Source organism: Pristis pectinata, chromosome 12 (assembly GCF_009764475.1).
Source record: "Pristis pectinata isolate sPriPec2 chromosome 12, sPriPec2.1.pri, whole genome shotgun sequence".
In the NCBI taxonomy this organism is placed as follows: Eukaryota; Metazoa; Chordata; class Chondrichthyes; order Rhinopristiformes; family Pristidae; genus Pristis; species Pristis pectinata.
The window spans coordinates 8,574,450-8,597,577 of NC_067416.1; the positions used below are offsets into that span (position 1 = coordinate 8,574,450).

Consider the following 23,128-nt stretch of genomic DNA (forward strand, 5'->3'; position numbering starts at 1 on the left):
AAAGGAATTACCTGTTTACAGTGACGCAAAATGGCATTTACTTCATCTTGATTCAGGAGTTTCCTTGCAATGTCTTCAATCACAGCTAGGCAGTGACTATATGTGTCTGTTATGGAGAGCCCATTTTGGTCTGTCTGAGAGCCCGAAATTTTAAAGCGATGGCCTCTTTCTTTATCTAAAATGAGAGATAAGCACAAACGTCTGATTACATTCATGAAGAGGGAAAACTCAATGAAACAAAGAGATTAGAATCACTCAACGATGAGCCGAAGGGATCCATGCATAAATTTAATCAATATAGATTTTGACATGCTGTGAAAAGCACACAGAAAAATCCTTGTTGAGCAAAGTTTGCTCATTCAATGTGAAAAAATTAATGAAAAATGCAATAAGAACAAAATTCCTTCATATGCAATATCTCTTAAATTTATTATATACAGGATGTGCTCCCTACTTAATGGAACCACAAGTGCTTTTATATTCTTTAAGAGAAAGAATAATGACAAAACAGAAGATTTCACAGGAACTTAAATGATCATGAAAACATTATCTATTGAATAAGTCCAGGAACAGGTCAAAATTATGATTTAACTCCAGGCATATTGCAAACATTTACCTCGCTTAAGACTTCTGATGACAAACTTTTGAACAGCAGTTACTGAAATGGAAAGAATGGCAAGTAAAACAGTCGTCTATTTGCACTGTAACAATAAAAAGAACAGTAACAATGTTCACTGGGATTACTTGTTCTTCAAGAATTTAATTTACAGGAATGCAAAAGAAGTAGAACTTTTTTTTGGAATGTATGAGCTAATTTTTGGATTATCTTCTCTAAATTCACTATAATAGTTCCAAAATGCAACAAATACTTTCTTTAGGATATTGGCTAAATCACTGAAATGAAACTCAAAATCTTTCCAACATGTTATATAGGTATTTCCATGAACCACTTGTCAATGGCTTACCATAATGCCAAAGTTTGCAATTGATAATTGCATGCTGGCTAACATTCTTGATACCAAGTCAAATGACCTTGTAATTCAGGCTACTCATTGGGTATGGAATTGCCTCTACATTTCCACTATCTTTGGCATCTTTGAAGGTGCTTTGAAGAGGGAACAGTCACTTCTGCCTTCCCCAATTCTACAGTATGTCCTATTTGGTGATGCTGCAAGTCACCAACTGGGCATCCCTGAATATCCTGTTAGTGGCTGAAGTTTGGCTAATGCTAAATACTTCTGCATAAAGCAGGTACATTTACTGGAAAGCAGCTATTAGAGGGGCCCAAATCCTCTACTCTAAAATCAATAGATCCTGGAATGACAAGGCGTTTTTTTTAAATGGCGTGGCCTGCCCTATTATACAAATAACCCCATTCTCTGGGTCAACATCAAGGTATTCTGATGCGTAGACATTTCATTCTACCACACTTCCATCAGCTTGCCCACTGAGCTCACCTAATTGCCATCAATGGTACTTCAAACAATGGTAGATTCAAAATACTAACAGAACCAGCAAACTCAGTTCTGATCAAACTTTAGAGATAAAAGTTTTAATCCATTGTTCCATAATTCTGCCGTATTTGATACATTTCACAGTTAATTACATTCATGGATATTTAAATAAAACACATAAATGAAGTAACAGCGCACTGAAAGAAAAATACATAGACACCTGAATAGCTACATTAACAGTTCAATGCACAGTGGGCCAAGCAGTATTTCTGGCAAGACCTTGCCATTGTGAAGTTTCATTGCACATAAGACCTATTGAACCGTGCACAGCAGAACAAGTCCTGCACTTCTAACATACTCGGAGGCCTTTCTTCCTCTCACTCTGCAACTGTGGAAGGAAACGGGAAGGTGGTGAGGCTAGGTTTTGGAAGTGGGTGGGGGGGGGGGGGTGCGGTGGGTAAGTGAGAAGCAGGATCTGGCTGGAGCTGCCATCAGGAATAAAATTTTTATTTCAAGTATTCCGACTTGAGGCCAGTTCACAGAGACTGACTTCAAAGGCAGGTCAAAGCATACGCCCGATGTCTTGTGAAGTCCTGTTTCTATGTGTGTGGCTAATGCTGTCCTTAAGCCAAGCATGAGACAATATTTATTTATGAAAGTGAGTCCAGGCATGTGTTGCTTGCCACCAGTTATATTACACATGTCTGGTGTTAGTGCATCATACATTCCAAAAACCCACAAGGAAACTTGTGGATTTTCGGACAGCACTGTCTAGTCAGTTTTCCAATGGAATCTCATTGTGTAACTCACATAAATGTATCTGGGCATTTCAAGAAATTCTAAAAGCACTATATTCTTCCAATGTCAAATATTCCAGGGAATATAACATCTTTCCCTTGGTAATTTTAAGAAGAGTTGCTGACATTACAAAACAACAGCTCACATTTAGCTGGTGCCTCTAACATAGAAATGTGCCCCGAAGAGATGTGCAGAGCCATGAGAGAAAAACATTCAGCCATGGAAGGCAAAACAACCAAAAACTTTAAAATAGAAAGAGTTTGGAGAAGATGTGGTGAAGCGAAGGAGTTTAGAAAGGAAATCATGAAATGATTACTGCAGAGGAGAACATTCAGCCCAATGAGTCTTTGTTGTGAATTTAAAATGTTAAGGCAAGATGACTGTTGATGCCTCCACCAATACTAGGGGATAGGGAGGGAGGAGTTGATCAATGGTTACATGATTGTAGGACTGACAGAGTTAGAAAATGACTGGGCCAGCAAAGCATTAAGAATTAAGACTACATTTTATATTCACACTCATATTTTCACTAAATGTATTGAAACAATATATTTTTAGTCATTTGTTTCGATGACTGAATTCATAAAACAGTGAATTACAAGGTGATGGTTCATTACCATTTTCCATACCTTTGTCTGACTCTGAGTGAGATGGGATCTTCAATCTGTCTTTCTCTTTTGGACTTTGCTCACTTGACTGCTTTCCAGATCGACCACTTCTAAAAAAGATGTTCACAAATGTCTTGGACCGCTGCAATTTTGTTTCTTTCTCGGAGCTCTTTTGTTTCTTTCTCTTTTTTTTCTTGTCCTCTAGCAAAGTGAGTATGATTTAAAACATAAAGAGAATTGAGACCCAAGACCAGTTGCAATTGAAATTGCAAAGTTACCCTTCCCATGCAGTGCTTGTCAGCGGGTGCAAGGTTGCCATGGGTGTGTTGTCTGATTTGCAGTGCTGGACAGTTTAGGGTCAGTAAAATCAGTAATGGGAAAACAGGGACTTCCAATGCCTCAGATTGACACTCATTCACACAGTGCCAGGATCATGTAGACAAGAAAAGAAAATGCTGGAAAAACTCAGCTGGAGGTCAGATTCAGACAGCATCTGTGGAAAGAGAAACAACACTTCAGGTCTGGCACCCTTCATAGGAACTGAGAGAAAGAGAGAGAAACCAGTTACAAAAGCAGAAATGCTGGAAGAACTCAGCCAGTCAAGCAGCATCTGAGCAAAGAGAAAGCAGTCGATGTTTCGGGTCAGCAACCCTTCCTCTGATGCTATTTGACTGGCTGAGTTCCTTCAGAATTTCTGTGTTTGTTTCAAATTCCAGCATCTGCAATTTTGTTTGTTTTCCAGAGAGACAAGTCAGTCCATGTAGCAGAGTAGGTAGGGGAGGGCAATGGGTGGTAGAAGGGAATTTCTCAGATAGGGTGAAGTAACAGGGTGGTTGAGGTAAGATTGAGCTTCGTGGTCAGTGTAATGTGTTGCTAATGTTGTGTGGTCTACATTATGCTGGACAGTCTAAATCTATGAAAAAAGGAAACGAGAAAAAAAGGTGGGCAGGCAAAAATGGCTAATTCTCATACAAACAGAAAGGAAGAGTGAATTATTTAAAATTGGAGCATTCAATATTGATTCTGCTTTGGAGAAACCCAACGCAGATTGGGTGAGCACTTCTGCTCAGTCTGCCAGAGTATCCTGGAGCTCTCAGTTGCCTGCCATTTTAATTCATCACTTCACTCCACTCCCACTCTGACCTCTCTGTCTGTGGCCTCCTGACTGTTGCAATGAAACCCAATGCAAGTTCAAGGAACAAGACCTCATCTTCCATCTGGGCACAGTTTAAGCCTGCAGGATTCAATTTTGAATTAATTTGAAATTAATTTCTTCTGCTCGTTACTACCATTGGGGAGGAGGTACAGGAGCCTGAAGACCCAAACTCAACGATTCAGGAACAACTTCTTCCCCTCTGCCATCAGATCTCTGAACAATCAATGAACCCATGAACACCATCTCATTATTCTTTTTTTGCACTATTTATTTATTTTTGTAATTTATTGATTTTTATGTCTTTGCACTACACTGCTGCTACAAAGCAATAATTTTCATGTCACATGTCAGTGATAATAAATCTGATTCTGATTCAAACACTGTCCCCCTCACCACTTATCAGCATCCTTATCCTTGCCCCAGAAACCACATTCATCCCTCTGCCCTTGTAAATTTACACCCTTTACCCAACCTTCTTTCTCTCCCTAAAGTCCCTGAATGCATCGTTGCCTCCCAAATCTGTATCATCTTCCTCACAAACCACAATGTAATCTCTCCTATAAGGTTTCCATCCCTAACCACAGCTAACAAACAACCCTACACACTCACAAATAACATTCTTTGTGATTTGCGATTGTACATTTTGCCTCCACTTTACAGTGTCTAACATGATCAACAGCAGGTTCCTCCTCTGAAATGTCCTCATACCTAGCTCACTGGAATTATCCTTAATCTGTTCCGCATTTGCCTATCCAATTTTAGCGTTGTCACTGCTTCATTCTCGTGTCTGAATATTTACTGCTTTGGCCTCCCATTGAATGCTGAACCAGAATTCTAGTCCCACTATTCCATGTTCTTTCCATCACAAGGATTCACCTAATTGTACCTCCTTAACATTTGCCTCTGCCTCAATATAACCACTGTTCATATCTGTGTATTTTTCAGCTCTAATGTAGCTTATTCTCTTGGCTGACCATACATTCAGCTCATTCTAAATCCTCCAACTCCATCTGGTCATTAACATCCACTTCTGTCCTTGTTGACTGATCCTGCTCTTGGTCTTCCAATGCCTTGAATTTTCATTCCCATGTTTACATTCCTTCATGGTCTCACTCACCATCCATCTATAACCTCTTCCATATATACAATCCTCAAAAAACAGTTACTCCAATTCTCACTTCTTGTATAACTCCCTCCATTCACTTCCCTAGTTCTAGTCATACCTCCAACCACCTTGACCCTGTGCTCTTGAATTATTTCCTTAAATCTACCTACCTCTAAAGTTTTCTTTAACGCCTCTCTCAATGACCAAGCTTCAACCCTCTTCTGCTTATATCTCCTTCTTTGACTTGGCATCTACTTTTGTGTGATTATACACCTTGGTACTTTTGTTTTAGATGGAGGTGCTACATTAATATAAATTGTTGTTAGTAATCCAAGCATCCCAGATCCTGCACTGTCCTTAATGATCCATAATTAATATCGTAAACACATTTAGCACCTTTATGCTGATCTTCCTTTGCCTTTGCTAACTTTTCAATTACTTTGCTGATGTAATGCCTCTGAGTACACATACACTTTTATTTCCCACATAATTATGTATTCTCTGCAATTTTACACATTTTCTGTCTAATCTCCTCTTCAAGGTCACCTACTGCACCTGTATTATGATTTGTAAACTGATCCCTGGGGTAACCCCCAAGACATTGAAGCCTGAAGTACAATAAAGCTCTTAAGCTTCTCTATCCTACAATGGATTCACATGCAATGGTTTTGGGTCAATCTCATAAATTCATATCACCTGACCACTAAGATGTCTGTGCTTGGGGTGACTTTGAAGCAATATGATTAAAAAATAGATTACTTCAATAAGCTATTAAAGTAATAGAATGAACACAGAACAGTACACACTTTAATCAACATTCATCATTTCATATCTACTCACTCTCCCCCATTATCCTATGCAAATACCATGACCATTTCAAGGACATCAAATTTAACTATCAGTCTTGATCTACAATACCTCATTTGCAATTTTCAAGTTAAATTTATGGTATTATTACAGCCATTCAATGTGCATTAAACAACCCTATAGTTTTAATGCAAAAAAAATACAATTTAACTTAAAAACTGATACATAAAAAATTATATAGCAGACCAATCAGCATCTGTAGAAGGAAAAGTTTAAATGTTGACGAGAAATTTATCGGTTTAGAGTTGCTGCTTTATCTGCTATTTTCAAAATATATTCTAGCTGTGTTCAATTTTAGAATAAATTGATTTATCAGTTAATAACTATAACAATTGCCTTATTTGTTTCAGTACAATTATTATGAATGAAAATTCTGACCTCTTTCTCCAAACCACTATTTCTTAGGTCATTTTAAAAAATCAATGTCTAGAATACGAGAAAACAGGAGCAGGAAAGGTTCCTGAGCCCCTCAAACTGCTCCACCATTCAATATGATCATGGCTGATCTATGCTGGCCTCAACTCCTCTTCTGTGTCAGTTCCCCACAGCCTACAATTTCCCAATTATTCAAAAAATTATCTACCTCCTCTTAAAATGTCTCCAGCTATCAAACCTTCACAACCCTCGGGATTAGAGAAGTCCAGAGTTTCACCACCCTCCAAGAGTATAAATTGCCATGACCTCATTTTTAAATCATCAACCCCTTATCTTGTAACTGGTTGTTAAGTTTATCAATATAGATTACACCCAGATAATATGAAAATGATTAAAAAATTAGTCCAGGTTAACTTAATTTTCAAAAACTGTACAGACACATATATTTAAAATACATTTCAAAATAAATATAAACAGGACAAAGAAACCTGTGGAAGCCAAAACAAAGAAATAGACTATTTGCTGCATTTGAAGACTCACCTCCGATAGTAATATAACTCTGTGATCGGCTAATTGGTTTCCTTGGCTTGCTCAGAGCCATCAGCACTGCAGTTTTTGGACAGTCCAAAAATTCATCAGCGGAATCTCCTGTGGAGTAAGTTCTTGATCTGATATGCGTTTCCTTAAAACTATCTGACCTAATGGCCGTTTCCTTCAAGAGTACAGTGCGGCCAAGCGTCCTGCTTCTTTCTCTCGCTGCCTTTCCTGGCCTTTGTTCACCTGTAACGTCAATATTTGAGGAGGGAGACAGCTGGAGGTCTGTCTGTATAGCAGTCTCTATTGTCTCTAGACGATTATACTGCAGAGATTTGGAGTCCTCTGTGGAAATACATACATCTACCATGTCAGTTGAACTGTGGGTAGTTGGGAGGAAGACCTGTAAAGAATCACTCATGGAGCTCAAAGGTGTCCCAGATGAATGAGATGAAGTGGAAGAATTTGTGTCTGAGCCAAAACGCTGAGAATGATTATTTGTCACTGAAAAAACAAAATGGCACTGCAATTTAGGATTAGGAATTGTCACCTGGAAGACTCAAGGTTGTATATAACATTAGGACGGTATCTGCAGAACAAAAATTTTAATGACTTTTCTTCACAATTCTTCTTCAGAATGCTAGCAAGATATTTATAGATATCTGCATGATCAGCCTGTTCACAACAAAAGCATATAACTTTAACAAAATCAAACGTACAGATCATCTGGTGTCCGTTTCCAGGATGATTGGATTTTCCAGGTGCAGGTCAGAAAATCAAGCGAAGGGGAGCGAAGCGGATGGAGCATGTGGGGGGAGGGGAATACACAAATAAATGGGGAGCTTTCCATCAGACGTGAATGATTTGAAACATGTAAGTGATGGAAAAGCCTTGAGGCGTCAGGAGGTCGACAGAACTTCCAAATTTCGTACCAGTTCTTGTAGCCACAGTCTTTGTGGGACTGGTTCCCAGTTCTGGGTTCATGGTGAAGGAAAGGTGTGATGAAGCAGCCAAAGATTGCAATGACTTTCTATGAAAGGAAAATTAAGTGGACTCCTTTATAAATTGCATTCAGACTCAGCTGATTTTCTAACAGCTGCTTTGCTTTGATACAAAGGCAGCATTTGACTGAGAGAGGCATCATGGAGTCCCAGCAAAATTAAAGTCAATGGGGATCAGGGGAAAATGCTTCACTGATTAGTCAAACAAATTATGAAGGAAGACAGCTATTAATTGTTAATCATCTCAGACACAGGATATCATTGCACTGTCAGGGCAGTGATTTCGGCTCAACAATCTTCAGTTACTTCATTACACCTGTCCTTTATCATAAAGCTGGAAGTGGGAACCAGTCTCACAAATACTGCAGCTAAAAGGGCTGGTGGGAAATTGGAGCAACACACAAAGTGCTGGAGGAACTCAGTGGGTCAGGCAGCATCTATGGAGGGAAATGGACAGTTGACATAATGGATCAAGACCCTTCATCTGGGAAATTGGAACCTGCAGAGTTCCCTATTTCAACTGTTGCATGAAGAAATGGAATAACCATTCAAATCAAAATAACTTGACAAAGAGAGTAAAGGTATGGATATCCATGATACTCCTAATGACTGACTGGAACAGACAGAGTAAGTGGTCCAGGTCCTTCCAATCCCAGATGGGAAAGGAGATAGACACCACAAGAAAACCTGATTGCTTATAAAAGTACAATTCTTTTTAAATTATGAATAAAGGTCTAAGGTTTTTGAAGCAAGGGAATTCTTTCAATTAGTTGTCAATAATTTACAATGAAAAATTAGTAACTTTTTTTCTTCAATACTATATCCTAGGAAGAAAATATCTCAAAATCTTACTCAATATTGATAAAGAAATGTAGCAAAACAAAAAATAAAGTCTAATTCTACACATCAGAAAATTGAGAAGCAAATTTGGATGGTAATGCTTATTCCACTTTGTACTTACATTTGGTCAGCCAGCTGTATTCTGCCAGCATTTCCTTGTATGCAGGATATCTGCCAACCTCCTGATTGGAGACATGAAATGCATCAATCATTTCACCAACTGTATTTAGAAGAGAACTTAATCTGAGAAGCTGCTAAATAATAAATTACCTGAAGCACTCTTCACAGGTGAAAAGCTAAATAGGGCACATTACATGACAACAGCACATACCGAAGCATTGCAATTACTAACAACCTATTATTCTGGGAATTTTTAATTGCCCAGAGCATCCAAGATCATTCTTGTAGTCATTACAATCATTTTGTAGCATATATCAATGATTTGCACTTAAATGTTGAGAGTATAATAAAGAGGCAGGCAAACGATCCAAAAAATGGGGTATACATTGACAAAGAATACTTTAAAGAGTGGCAAGATATAGATGATCCAGTCTGGTAATAGATGAGCAGAGAGGGAGCAAATGGAATTTAATCCAGAGAAATGTGAGATAGTTAGGGAGATGCAACAAGTCAAGGGAATACACAATTAATAGGAGGATGTTGAGAGGTGTGGAGGAATAGAGGATCTTGGAATGTATATCCATAGATCCTTAGAGATATCAGGGCTGGTCAATACAAGACATAATGCTTTCCTTTATTAGTCAACCAGTAAAGGTGTGAAATATGAGAACAGGCAGATTATGCTCGAACTGCATCCACTGTATAGATCATATGGCCAAACGAGGGAAGATGGGACTAGCTTGCTTGGCAACACAGTCAGCATGGATGAGTTGGGCCGAAGGACCTGTTTCCGTGCTGTAAGATTCTACGGCTCTACTTATGAGTTTTGCATACATTTTTGGTCACCACATAACAATAAACCTCCCTCACCACCATCCAGGGACCTAAATAACCCTTCTAGGTGAGACAAAGATTCACATGCACCTCTTCCAACCTTTACAGCATGTTGTGCTCCCAACGTGGCCTCCCCTAGATCGGTGAGACCAAGCACAGACTAGGTATCCGATTCGCAGAGCACCGTCCGCAATGGGCACCCTCACCTCCCGTTTTCGACGTCCCTTCCCATTCCCACACCGAGCTGTCCATCCTCTGCCTTCTTCACTGCCAGGGTGAGGCCCAATGCAAACCAGAGCAACAGCACCTCATATTCCGTCCGAGTAGTCTACAATCCAATGGTACGGACACTGCATTTTCCAAGTTCAGGTAGCCCTTACCTCCTGTGTTTCTCCAACCCCAACGCCAACCCTTCACCTCCTTCCCTCCCGCCACCTTTTTGATCCACCTCGATCCTCCCATTTTTGTCCCCTTTTCCATGCCCTCTCTCCAGCCCCCCATCACCCATTTTCCTTCCCCTCTCCCTCCTAGTTCCATCTACTCACTACCCACACACTTTACCCACCAGATCACCGCTCCCCGCCCCTTCCATCTGTTTGCACCTGCCCTTCACCTCTCCCCTAATAGTTCCCATTATCACCTTCCTTACTTATCAGATTCCAGCACTGGTAGCCTTCGTGTTCCCGTTTATCATCTGCCTGCCTATCTCCACCTTCACCCCTCACCCACCCCCCCCCCCCCCCACCTGGCTCCATCTGCCCATCATCCTTCATCCCTCCTCAATCCACCAATCACCTACTGGCTCCTGTCTCATCACTCCACCTCTCCACTCTCAGTTCTGATGCAGGGTCTGATGCCATGGCCAAGAAGGCTCACCAGTGCATCTACTTCCTCAGGAGGCTAAAGAAATTTGGCATGTTCCCTTTGACACTCACCAATTTTTAATCGATGCATCATGGCTTGGCTTGGCATGGCAACTGCTCTGCCCGGGACTGCAACAAACTGCAGAGTTGTGGATACAGCTCAGCACATCACGGAAACCAGCCTCCCCTCCATGGACTCTGTCTATACTTCTCACTGCCTCTGTAAAGCAGCCGGCATAATCAAAGACCCCACACACCCCAGCCATTCTCTCTTCTCCTCTCTCCCATCGAGCAGAAGATACAGGAGCCTGATGGCACATACCACCAGGCTCAAGGACAGCTTCTACCCCACTGTGATAAGACTATTGAACGGTTCCCTTATATGATGAGATGGATTCCTGACCTCACAATCTACCTCATTATGACCTTGCACTTTACTGTGTACTTGCACTGCACTTTCTCTGTAGCTGTGACACTTTATCCTGTATTCTGTATTGTCTTACCTCGTATTACCTCAATGTACTGTGTGATTTGTATGAACAGTATGCAAGACAAGTTTTTCACTGTACCTCGGTACAAATGACAATAATAAACCAATTCCAATCATTCCTAATCTAAAGTCTAATTTTTGTTTTCCATGGTGACCAAGAAAAATAGCATGCAAAATAAATGCACGAATTTCACAACAAAATTGATGATATCATAGTTTACAATTCAAGTTTATAAATTATAATACTCCAGTTATATACCATGGTATCAGTGGTTACTGATGATAGGTTACTACACTACTGGAGGTTACAATTGAACCATAACCGGCATCTTTTCTCTCTATATTGATATTTACAAGTTATAAAATCTAAATTAAAATGTGCAAAAAAATTGTTACGAATTATTTTAATATTGCCAAGAACAATACACTGCCAAGATTTTCATATGATGTAATGCAGTTTTCATGGTCTTAATAGAGCTTAAGAAGCTGCACAGATTCCTTTTTTGAGTGAAACTAATGGGGGGGGGGCAGTAAAAATCCCCAAGAATACTGACAGAGAGCAGTCAACCATCTTCCAATTTCAAACCTAACCACAATCTTCCCAGTTCCATCTTTAATGACAGAGTAATCAGCTCTCAGCAGACCTCAAGTGAGTAAATTTACAAGTATTTCATATTCTACTAATTTCCCAGCAGATAAGAGGAGAAAAAAATCATAATCTACACTGTACAGTACAATTTATCAGATGGGGTAGGAATGCTCCCTCCAGGAGAGGGTCAATTTTCATTGTCCGTAACTGAGATTGTCTAGCCGGTAAGATTGCTGATGCACTGATGCCACACCAAACCCATCCATTCTGAATCCCACCATTCTTCCCCAGACATCTTCCTCTCCACCCAACTATGATACCTATGATCTCTGATCGCTGAGCTCATGTTTTCTCCCACCCCACTGACCACAATCTTTTTGATTATAACCTCTATCCTCTGGGTATGTAATCTCTTCCAACCATAATTTTCAATTGTTTACCATATGTGCCCTAACCATAACCCTCCCCACCATAATCACTATCTTGATGATTGCTCCCTTGCTATGAACTCATCACCCTCTGACCCTGATATCAACCCAGACCTTGATCCTTACTCCTTCCTCCATTTTTCCTCCTATCCCCCAACTTTACACAGGTGTTTTCTTCCCCACGATCATTTTCCCTTCCTCATCCAGCCAAGCTTGACAGTAGTCTTCCCCTCTTCAATAAAAGCTCTTCATAAATCACAATCACACCTCCCTAAGATTTCTTACCAGTATCCCTCTCTTACCTATGCTTCTCAGTCAGCTATTCTGTTTGACAGTAGCCTGTTCATCAGAGAGGAAACTTAAAGGAAATTAAAAAGCATCCTGGTGTTAATTTCCACAAGACATTCACAAAACGCATGCTTCCTTGTTTCCTGCCCAGAAGTCCTCCCCCCTCCCTATCCAACTTCCCGTGAATGTCAGGGCCAACATTGGCGTTCCATCTGGAAGATATTCAATACAGAGTTTCAACAGCTTCCAGATTTGTGAAGTAATTTTTTTATTTGTTTTACCATCTGTTATTCTCACTGAAACATCATCAGATGAAAGCACTGTCAATTGATGTGATCTCAAGGGTATAATTACCTTCAGCAATACCGTAACAGCAAAATGATATAGCTGCATGATTCATGAAAGGATGCATTCATTTAGTTATTTGGCATATATTGTCAAGGTATTCACACTGCAGTATATATAACAATTATCATTTCAGTACAAATCATACACATAGAGTACTCTCAAACACCAGATTATTGACACTTTTTCTTAACCAGCTATTTATCAAGTTGTGTACAAACAAATCAGTTTAATGTCTCATTATCTGCTAAATACTGGCATTCAGCCAATGCATTTGCCAAATTCTAATAATTTTATGGGAATGGAATATTTTTCATGTCAATCTACTTATAAAATAAATAAAGCTAAGCTGCAGATTGCTTAGAAGTATTTTAGAAAGGGAAAATCCAATTCTGCATGAACATATTATAGTGGAAGATTTTGCTTACCTTTATTGTCAACATAATGTGTGTGTAACTCTTCAGGATTTCTACTGCTTTGCTATGGGTGATTTTCTCAAAGCTTATTCCATTGGCTGCCAGAATTTGGTCTCCAACTTTAATGCCATTCTGCTCTGCTAATCCACCAGGATCAGTTCTGCCATTAAATAATTATCTTTAATCAAAAGGGTTTCAATGAAACAAACACAAAGCAATTAGAACACCTGTGATGCCACTTCTATTTTCTTAAAATCCTGATGAGGTAGGTTGACTCACAGAGACACAAAAAATTCTGCAGATGGAGTAATACACAAAAAGTGCTGGAGGAACACAGCAGGTCAGGCAGCATCCATGGAGGGAAATGAACAGTCGATGTTTCGGGCCGAGACCCTCCATCAGGATTGGAAAGGAAGAGGGCAGAAACCAGAATAAGAAGGTGGGGGGAGGGGGAGGAGCACACGCAGGCAGGGGATAGGTGAGTTCAGGTGATAGGTGAGTCCAGGTGAGAGGGGGAAGGTAGGTGGGTGGGGGAAGGGAGGAGATGTAAGAAGCTGAGAGGTGATAGGTAGAAGAGGCAAAGGACTGAAGAAGGAGGAATCTGGTAGGAGAGGGCAGTGGACCTTGGAATAAAGGATAGAGGAGGGGAGGAGAGGAGATGGGCAGGTCATCAAGGTGAGGGAAGGGAGCCACAGGAATAAGGGAAGGCAAAGGAGTGGGTGGGTTGGCTGTATGAAATCTCGTCAGGAAAGCAGTGAGATAGCCTTGGTACCTTCGAGTTATGACGGGTAGAGTAAAAAGACGGAATTGTGACAGTGATCCTTTAATTGCTTCGGGACATGAGAGGGTCAGGTGAGGACAATCAGGTGTATTCCATGATCTGTACTCCTTGGTATGCAGGTAAATGACTACTTGGACAAGACATTGAAAAGCACCTGGTCTTCATGGAACACTTCCTATCAAGAAGTTACCACCTTCAAGAAGATAGGAATAGGTTCAAAAGTAGTTGGGAAATAAAATTATTGTTCTTATGAAAAAAAAAGTTAAGCATTAAAAGCGTAAATGGCTCTGGACTCAATCATGTCGTAAACCTTTTTAAAGTCACTATGAAGAAACAAAAAAATAGGACAGGGTTGAAATTGTCAACACCAGTCACCCAAAATAGAGCGAAGACAACTCCCACATGATTTATTTCCCAATGACTTCAAATGAAATGAATTTGGGCAAAACGTAAAACAGCTAGCCCACTTTGCACCATGGCTCTTGGCCAACTTAATCCCTGTGGTGTCTGCAGAACATTGAAGCAGAATGGATTTTGTGATGTACAAAGTGATAAAATCTGCCTTGAAGCATAAGAATGCTTTTTTTTGGACAAGCAAGCTCCACTGTAAACGGCATGTACAAAACAAGACCAAAATCTCTCTTGTTTGAGCAGCCAAGCGAATGATCACATTTACATCATCCCACTCCAAACAAGAATTTCATGTGCATCTTTTAAATTACAACTTAAACATGATTAGTTATAAAAATTGGGTATTTCAGGTGACATGAATGAAAGTGCTTCTTTTCAAAATCCAATTGCTTGTGCCTTGGTATTAATTTTCTGAAAACAGTATATTTTTTCACAACCTTGGTATTCTAAAGGTTTCTAAGGCCGATTAAACAACTCAAAAAGAACTTGTTGTTAAACGACTCAACATTCTGGAATGAATTTAAATAAATTGTTAATTCCTCCCTCTGTTATTTTGATATAAAATTAACCTTTCTCCCCACAGATTCTTAAGACATAGAAGGCCATTTGACCTATGCCAGCCCTCAAAGTATTTCCATCAGTCCCAATCCCTGATTATTTCCCTGTAATCTTTTATCAATCACCTGTAATTTTCTTGCCACCTACCTGCAGTGGGGGTAATTTACAGTAACCATCTAATCAATTAACTAGCACATCTTTGGAACACAAGAGGAAACCTGAGCACCTGGGGGGAAACTCATGCATTTACAGGGAGAATGTGCAAGCTCCACACAGATAGTGCCCGAGGTTGGCATTGAATCCCAGTTGCTGGAGCTTTGAGGCAGCAGAATTATCTGCTGTACCACTGTGCATCAATAGATTTTTTGGTAGCAAAAAAAAAACATAGACTATAACCTTGTCAACCTAGTATTTACTAGCAGTTTTGTTTGATGTTATTCCACTGAAGAAAAGGGATCAGATAACTTTTGTTTTTAAACATGAATATTCCACAAAATCGATATGGTAATTAACTTAATATACAACTTGGAAAGAAACGGGACCTTACCTGGACACATATATTCCCAAGCCAAATTCCTTTCCGCCCCTAATATTAAAACCTAGGCACACATCATCTGAACTGGTGTAAAGATGGATAATTCTCCTGGCTCCATCCTCAGATACAGCATCTGCAGAACTTTGTGTTTTCTCTGCTATTATCCTCCTTGTTGTTGTGTCAACCCTAATGGTTAAAAAACAAAAAGATTTCTAAATCTGTATCCTCAGTGAACAAGTAACAACATCTTATATGCATTAAGTCAAATGAGCCAACTTGTGGTAACATCTATCACAATTCTGACAGAAATTACTTGGAAATTACATAGGCCTTTCTGTCTAAGCATTTCTTGACGACACTTAGCTGCCACACCAGCTGTTTTCCTAATCCCATATGCCAGTGATATTCTCACAACCTTTACCCGTTGTTTTTACAATTACCCACCCAATCCCTATTTCAAGCACTATGACCTATTGCCTCAAATCTACCTTTAACACGCAGCTTAACAACCTTTATTGGAAACTGAATGAACACATGCAATTCAGAGATTTGTGCAATTGTTTCTAAAAGATGCATATGTGCAACATAACAAAGTTGATATATGGATATTAGGGCAATATTTGTTAATTAACTGAAAATCAGTTTTGCCACTTCCAGACTCCCCTGGTTCTGTCATCCTCTGTAAACTTCAGTTCTCACAAAACTCTGCTCCCTGTGATTAAGCCCTTACCAAAGCCCCTTCATGCACCCTCCTTCTGTTCTGAACTAGATTCCTTCTAGTAAGTGACCCCAATTGACTGACCAGTCGACAAGCTGCAATTTTTATGCAGATTTGCAGATCATAAGAACATCTATGATGGTTCAATTTATGTGATCTTTTAATCTGAACTATTTCCCTCCCAGGACAGAAGTTTTAAATGAATTTAGCTCTTATTTCAACTTAAACAGTTTTGGCAGCAATACAAGTGATTCTATATTTTAGTATTTTTGTTAGATATTTTTTGCCAACTTAGAAAAAAGTTCAAAAAGTATTGGATTATAGAATGAGAAAATTAAAACAGTATCAGTGGGGTAATTATAATGACTTTTAGACACAAAAGGATAAAGAACTATATGTATATACATAAAATAATATTCTAATTCTTGCAATTCTCACTGTATCTCATTGCAAATATGTCATTATAGTCAGCACAGCATCGTGGACAGAAGGGCCTATACTGTGTTGTAATGTTCTATGTTATATTACAAATACTCAACTTGGTAAAAACATTAATTAGCATATATAAATTGAATTTAATTACAGAATTATGCAATGAAGCAGAAAATAGGGTATACAGATTTAAGTTAATTGTGTCATTTGCATTTGATTCTGAGAGGATGAAAATTTGTTGCCTGCAGACTATAAATAAAATCATTAATCCATGTATAAACCAAAGTATCAACCTTTTTCTAAAATTATTTTACAGTTTAGTCAATAGGTTGTGATGAAAACATAACCTGGCATCATGTAATTTATGGACTAAATTACTGGCATGCTGTTTCAAAATGATATATTAGGTGATATTAAGTCATGCAAATAGTCTTAATGTGAATCACTAGTAAATTAATTCTCCTTACATAATTGAGTATTCATGATGATATCATTTCTATGGCAGTGTAATTTTGAAAACAATTTTCTCATTCAATGATCTCCAATTTGTTCAGATGAAGGGTTTGAGTCTAATTTCTGCTCCAATCAAACCCTTGAGCAGCCAATTAATGTCCCAAAACTGGTCAATCTTCACTTTTGGTCATAATATTAATATAAATTTCTCTCTGTAATTTCCAGCATACAGAAGTCCACATTAAAACTGGAAAATCACCATAAAGTTAAAGATGCACCTCAGCATAACTTTGGTATGAAATTCCAGACAGTGAGATTGACCAAATTCTGCAGATAGAACATAGAGCACTACAGCACAGTACGGGCCCTTCAGCTCACGGTGTTGTGCCGACTTATGTAAACCTACCCCTTGATCAATCTAACCCTTCCCTCCTACACAGCCCATAACCCTCGATTTTTCTTACATCCAAGAGTCTTTTAAATGTTCCTTTTGTATCAGCCTCTACCACCACGGCCGGCAATAAAACTATGTCTTGAAGTAGTTCTTTGTATAACCAAATAGCCGACCAACACGTCTCACATAAAATTTTATGTGAAGAATAGTAACTTCTACAAAGCATTAAAGGGTCAACAATGGAAATACACCAAACATTTGGCTCCATCTTGAGGAAAACAAAGGAGGAAAGATAATAAACCTGGGGGAAAGAATGGAATGAAGCCTGATAAAACAACACAAGTTTTCCCTCCACGAATAATGAAAGGATGTACCTATCTTCTCATTTCTTATCCTTTCCTAATGAACTCTCCCCTATTTTCTCCTCTTCTATCTTTTGCTGAAGAGATTGACTGCATGGTGGGCATGCTTTCCTCCAGTTCCTGCCTAAAATAATAATTGATGAGCATTGATAGTGACTTTTGTAGCTATTCAACTATGGAATCATCACAGCCAGCCTACTTCAGTTTTCAATGAAATCCAACCACGAGGACTCCCTGGATGAGGCAGTGGATAGCAATAAAGGAGCAGAGATTGTGAGCTGCTGAGGCTGAATTAAGCGCCCAGGGAAACCCAACTAGTTCATATCAGAACAAGGAATTTCCAGATTCACATTTTCTTTTCATTCATTTTATTTAATGTTCAACAAGAGTTTCATAATTTAGACCTAGTAACAATGAAGAATCAGTGACATATTTCCATGTCAGGATGATGTACAGCTTGAAGGGGAATCTACAGGTAGTGGTGTTCCTATACACCTGCTGCTTTGTCCTTTCTGGAGATAGAGGTCACAGGATTGGGAGGTGTTATCTGGGTAGATAGAACAAGAAACTGCAGTGCATTTTGTAGATGAGACACACTAAAGCCACCGTGTGTCAGAAACAGAGGGTATGAATGTTCAGGGTGACTGATGGGTGCCTTTGATATTGTCAACTTGGACATTGTCAACTTGTGCCTTGGATATTGAGAACTGTAGGCACTACACTCATCCAGGCAAGCAGAGAGTGTTCCATCTTATGGGTTGTGGGAGGAAACTGGAGTACCTGGCAGAAATCCATGTAGTCACAGGGAGAACATGCAAACTGCATGGAGACAGCAGCCCAAACTGCTGCACCGCCATGCCAGAATTTAAGGCAGGAAATGGAGGAAAAGGTGTCCTTCAGCAGTCAGTCTCATCATCAAAGAGTAAAAGGGGAAACTCGGGAGTCTGGGTTTATCTCCATAACATGTGCCTTTTAGCCTTGACCGTGTCGTAATTGAGAGGCCTGTCTTCCAAGTTATACAGAGAATGGTTACACAGGAGTCTACAGGACTGGGTAAATCCTATCTTGATCCTAATTGGGGCTCCAATCATTGACCAGTCAGTGTTTGTACAGTACAGGGGGCTCTGACAAGAAGCTCAGGAATCCAGGAAGAAGCATTCCTGCTCCTCCAGGCCCACATTTGCTACGTATTCACTTATTTGCTCTCTCCCTGACCCTTTTCTCATCTCCACAGGCTGCCATAGTGACTGGCCAGAGTAAAACTTGCAAATAAGATGCTCCTGGTCTAATTAACACATATAAAATGGCAATCTGACTCCCAGAAGCAGATTGGCTGCCCACCGTTGCCCCATTTTTGGAAAACCCCAGGAAGTCACTTGGTTCGTAGCTACCCAAATACTTTGAATTTTTCTTAATTTAACCACACCTACCACTTTTTCAACATGTTCACCAACATTAAATTTACCTCCACATATACTTTTGTCTTTGATATGCGACAGATTCAGAGCAACTTTGTAAACTTTTCTCTCCAGCTAAATCATAAAGGGTATCACAAAAAGCTTCATCAAGTCTCAAATGTATAGCCTCTCTCTTCATTCTTCACCACCATGCATACAAAACTACTTGGAATGTAGTGAAAGGTATTGGAAGAGTGTTATAATTTATTCTTTACTGCTAAGTGAACAACATTGCATGGAACTTTCACACAAAAATGCTTGTAGTTCCTGTCAGGGCTGGCATTAGTAACAAGTGCAGAGGCAGGCTTAATTTGTACTTCAGATGGTTATAAAATGAAAAGCAGATCGAACAAAGTAACGGCATTCCAAAACATTAACTCTGTTCCTCTCTCCATTGATGCTGCCTACCTGCAGAGATTTTCCAACTTCTCAGTTTTCATTTCAGATTCCCAACCTCTGCAGTAGTTTGCTTTTACCACAGGGAATTTTTCCTGATTAGGTTAACATTTGGGAATGAAATGAAAAACAAAATGTTCTCCTCTGCATTTTTAAGGGATATTAAAATAATTCAAATATGATGTTGACCATCTCAAAGCCTCACCAAGTCACTGCTGGTAAATGACATTCCTTCCATTCACAACTTTAGGAATAAAAACATTGACAGTGCAGAATATAATTTTATGTTTGAACTCTTGATGAATATTGTGTTACAATCATGATAAGTTTAAACCCAGAATTTCTGACAATTCAACAACAACATAAATCCCCTGTGCAATTTAAAATTTCCCATTGTATCACTTAAGCTTTAAGTTAAAAAGAGTTTGCTCAAACACTCGCCTGTATCAAACCCAGAACAAAACAGATTGCACTGATTCCGGTTGTTAAAACATACTGTTGACTTACCATGTGGTAAGTTCTTTAGAATATTTGATTCCTGGCACTTTTCCCAAGCGTCTGACCACCAAACGTAAGCGATTGCTCCCAGTGAGTACGGTGACAGCACTTCCCATGGTGATATTCTCAAAGCTGATCCCATTAACCTCCATAATTTTATCACCTAAGCAGAGGCCACTTTGGTCTAAGCAGAACAACAAAGCAAGATTAAACATATGGTAGTTCAACATTTGTATTATATTGTTTCCTCTCAGTAACAGATTCACTACTTTACATTCAAGCCTGGTACCAATATCTTAAAGAATTGTAGGGAGACATGGGGTGGTAACAGATAACATCTTAAGGTATAAGATCACGGCTTGGTACGGCAACTGCTCTGCTCAGGACCGCAAGAAACTGCAGAGTTGTGGACACAGCCCAGCGTATCACGGAAACCAGCCTCCCCTCCATGGACTCTGTCTATACCTCTCGTTGCATTGGTGAAGCAGCCAGCATAATCAAAGACCCCACCCACCCGGGTCATTCTCTCTTCTCTCCTCTACCATCAGGCAGAAGATACAGGAGCCTTAGGGCACGTACCACCAGGCTCAAGGACAGCTTCTATCCCACTGTGATAAGACCTTTGAACGGTTCCCTTATATGATGAGATGGACTCTTGACCTCACAATCTACCTTGTTTGACCTTGCACCTTATTGTCTACCTGAAATGTACTTCCCTGTAGCTGTGACACTTTACTCTGCATTCTGTTATTGTTTTTACCCTTTACTACCTCAATGCACTCTGTACTAACTCAATGTATCTGCACTGTGTAATGAATTGATCTGTATGAACGGTATGCAAGACAAGTTTTTCACTGTACCTCAGTACAAGTGACAATAATAAACCAATACCAATTTCTAGGATGGACAACTTGAGCCCAAGCCAAAATCAATCAGTACATTTAAATTAATGCAATTCAATTCTTAATTTATTAAGATATAGTTTAGAAAGACATAACTTACCAGCTGCACTTCCCTCTTCTACTCTGCTAACAAATATTCCAAGACCATGCTCAGAGCCTCCACGGACACTGAATCCCAGCTTCCCATCAAGGCTTTTCCCCACAGTGATGTTGTGGATTGCCTCAGCTGAATCACAGTCTTCAATACCAGCTGTGGAAAAAGAGGTTAATTTATTTCACTGCAAAAATCTGATCTCAGTCTGGATCGCACATAACAGGTGAAGGACTGGTATCTCCATACTGAACACAGATTAAGTGATCACTGTGCAGTACACCTATCTTCACTTCATGTTAACTTATGTTTGTAATGTGCTGCTGTGGCAAAAAGCTAATTTTAATGGCATTTATACCCTGTGTATAAATAAACTTGAACTTAGAACTTAGTCCATATGTGTAAACTTGAGCTTCCATTTGTCTGTCACATTAATTCATTATCCCACACCCACTCTGACCTGTCTGTGGCCTCCTATATTGTAAAAACAAGGTCCAATGTATGCTTGAGCAACAACACTTCATTTTCTGTATGGGTACAATGCAGCCTTCCGGACTTGCCATCTAATGCTCCAACATCATGTAACTCATTCTTTCTTTCTGTCTGTATCAGAGTTTGCCATTTCTGCCTATCATCATTTTGGCTCAGTTTTCCTTTTCGATTAGCATAGTCTGGCCTTCAGGGCACGTCCCACAACCCTCAATATTAACAACACATTACACAGACAAAGAAGTGTAACGTGCTTGTGACTGCCCCCATTAATCCATTTGGTTTTACCCAATCAGAGATATTCCCTTTGTTCTACCCATTCCTTACCCACCTTCTCTGCAACTGAAAACTAGTTTTTTTTCTCTCTCCCAGTCCTCACAAAGAGTCCTGGATATGATGCGTTTCCCATTTCTCCTTCCACAGATGCCGCCTGACCTGCTGAGTATTTCAGCACTTTCTTTATTTAGTTTAGATTTTCAGCATCTGCAGTTTTTGCTCATCTTTCATCTTCCTATGAGAATCAGAATGGGGAAATGCAGGTGCAGCTAGTAGGGCTCCACTCAGACAGCACTGGAGGTCAGGATTGAACATAAGTCACTGGAACCTTACAGACAGCAGCGGGAATTGAACCCGGGTCACTGGCACTGCAATAGCGTTACGCTAACTGTTACACCACATAACAATGGAATAAACACAATAAAACATGTGCATAATCTATCTACATAAATGCATAAAAAATTTTCAATGGGCATTTAAGATTCAGAACATCCACTGTGGTAAATCATGGCATAAATGTTGAGTGAGTCTGCAGATGATAATGCTCTTTTCTTACCATCACTGATAATATGAATCTGACAAAGAACATTCTACATTTGCACTGGTTATGGGCGTTGCCAACAACGTTAAAGTAGTACCGGTTAATTCTGGCACCTGTGCATGCTGTTCATATCACAAATGCTGTAACATCCAGGTCTGTAGGGGCTGGAGTTAGTATGTATTCCACGAACTGGCTCTGCAGTAACTCTAGCTCCAAGCAAACAGTTAAAGATTAATGTGTATATAAAGATTCTGGAAAACTGCTCCTTAATGTGAAGAAAAGCCTCATTGGGAAGCTGGGATTCAGTGTATCCGTGGAGGCTCTGAGCATAGTCTTGGAATATTTATTACCAGGGTAGAAGGAAGAGTAGCTGGTAGCTATGCCTTACATTATACTTAAGACAAGAATTTACTTGCATTAACCTGAAACAGTAATGCCTCATTGAAGTATCTTGTTATTTTCATATTTTCTTATAAAACAAAAGGCTATTTGCCCCTATGAGTCCATACTGGCTCTCAGAGCATCCCTATCAATCCAATTCCCCTAATTCCTTTCCTTATAAATTAAGCTCTCCTACATGCTAACCACTAATCTTATAACCATCCCACTCTTTATTCTCCTTCCACCCACCAACATTTGGGTCACTTTTTGAAAGTGTTGAGAATATTTTCAAGCAACATGGCTAAAGACAGGAAATTGCACACTTACGTAGTTTCTTTACCA

The 23,128-nt window shown here is 39.6% G+C and overlaps 1 protein-coding gene across 1 annotated transcript in view; it reads right to left on the reverse strand.

Moving 5' to 3' along the window:
* pdzd7a (PDZ domain containing 7a) overlaps positions 1 to 23,128 on the reverse strand; it is a 67,914-nt gene that overhangs the window by 38,751 nt on the left and 6,035 nt on the right. Inside the window, exons 3-11 of the mRNA XM_052027686.1 lie at positions 21,109 to 21,258; positions 20,116 to 20,290; positions 15,409 to 15,582; positions 13,124 to 13,271; positions 8,860 to 8,920; positions 6,904 to 7,401; positions 2,882 to 3,061; positions 617 to 658; positions 12 to 175 (exon numbers count right to left, since the gene is read on the reverse strand). Coding sequence (XP_051883646.1) covers positions 12 to 175; positions 617 to 658; positions 2,882 to 3,061; positions 6,904 to 7,401; positions 8,860 to 8,920; positions 13,124 to 13,271; positions 15,409 to 15,582; positions 20,116 to 20,290; positions 21,109 to 21,258 — 1,592 coding nt within the window. The remainder of the gene's footprint in view (positions 1 to 11; positions 176 to 616; positions 659 to 2,881; positions 3,062 to 6,903; positions 7,402 to 8,859; positions 8,921 to 13,123; positions 13,272 to 15,408; positions 15,583 to 20,115; positions 20,291 to 21,108; positions 21,259 to 23,128) is intronic.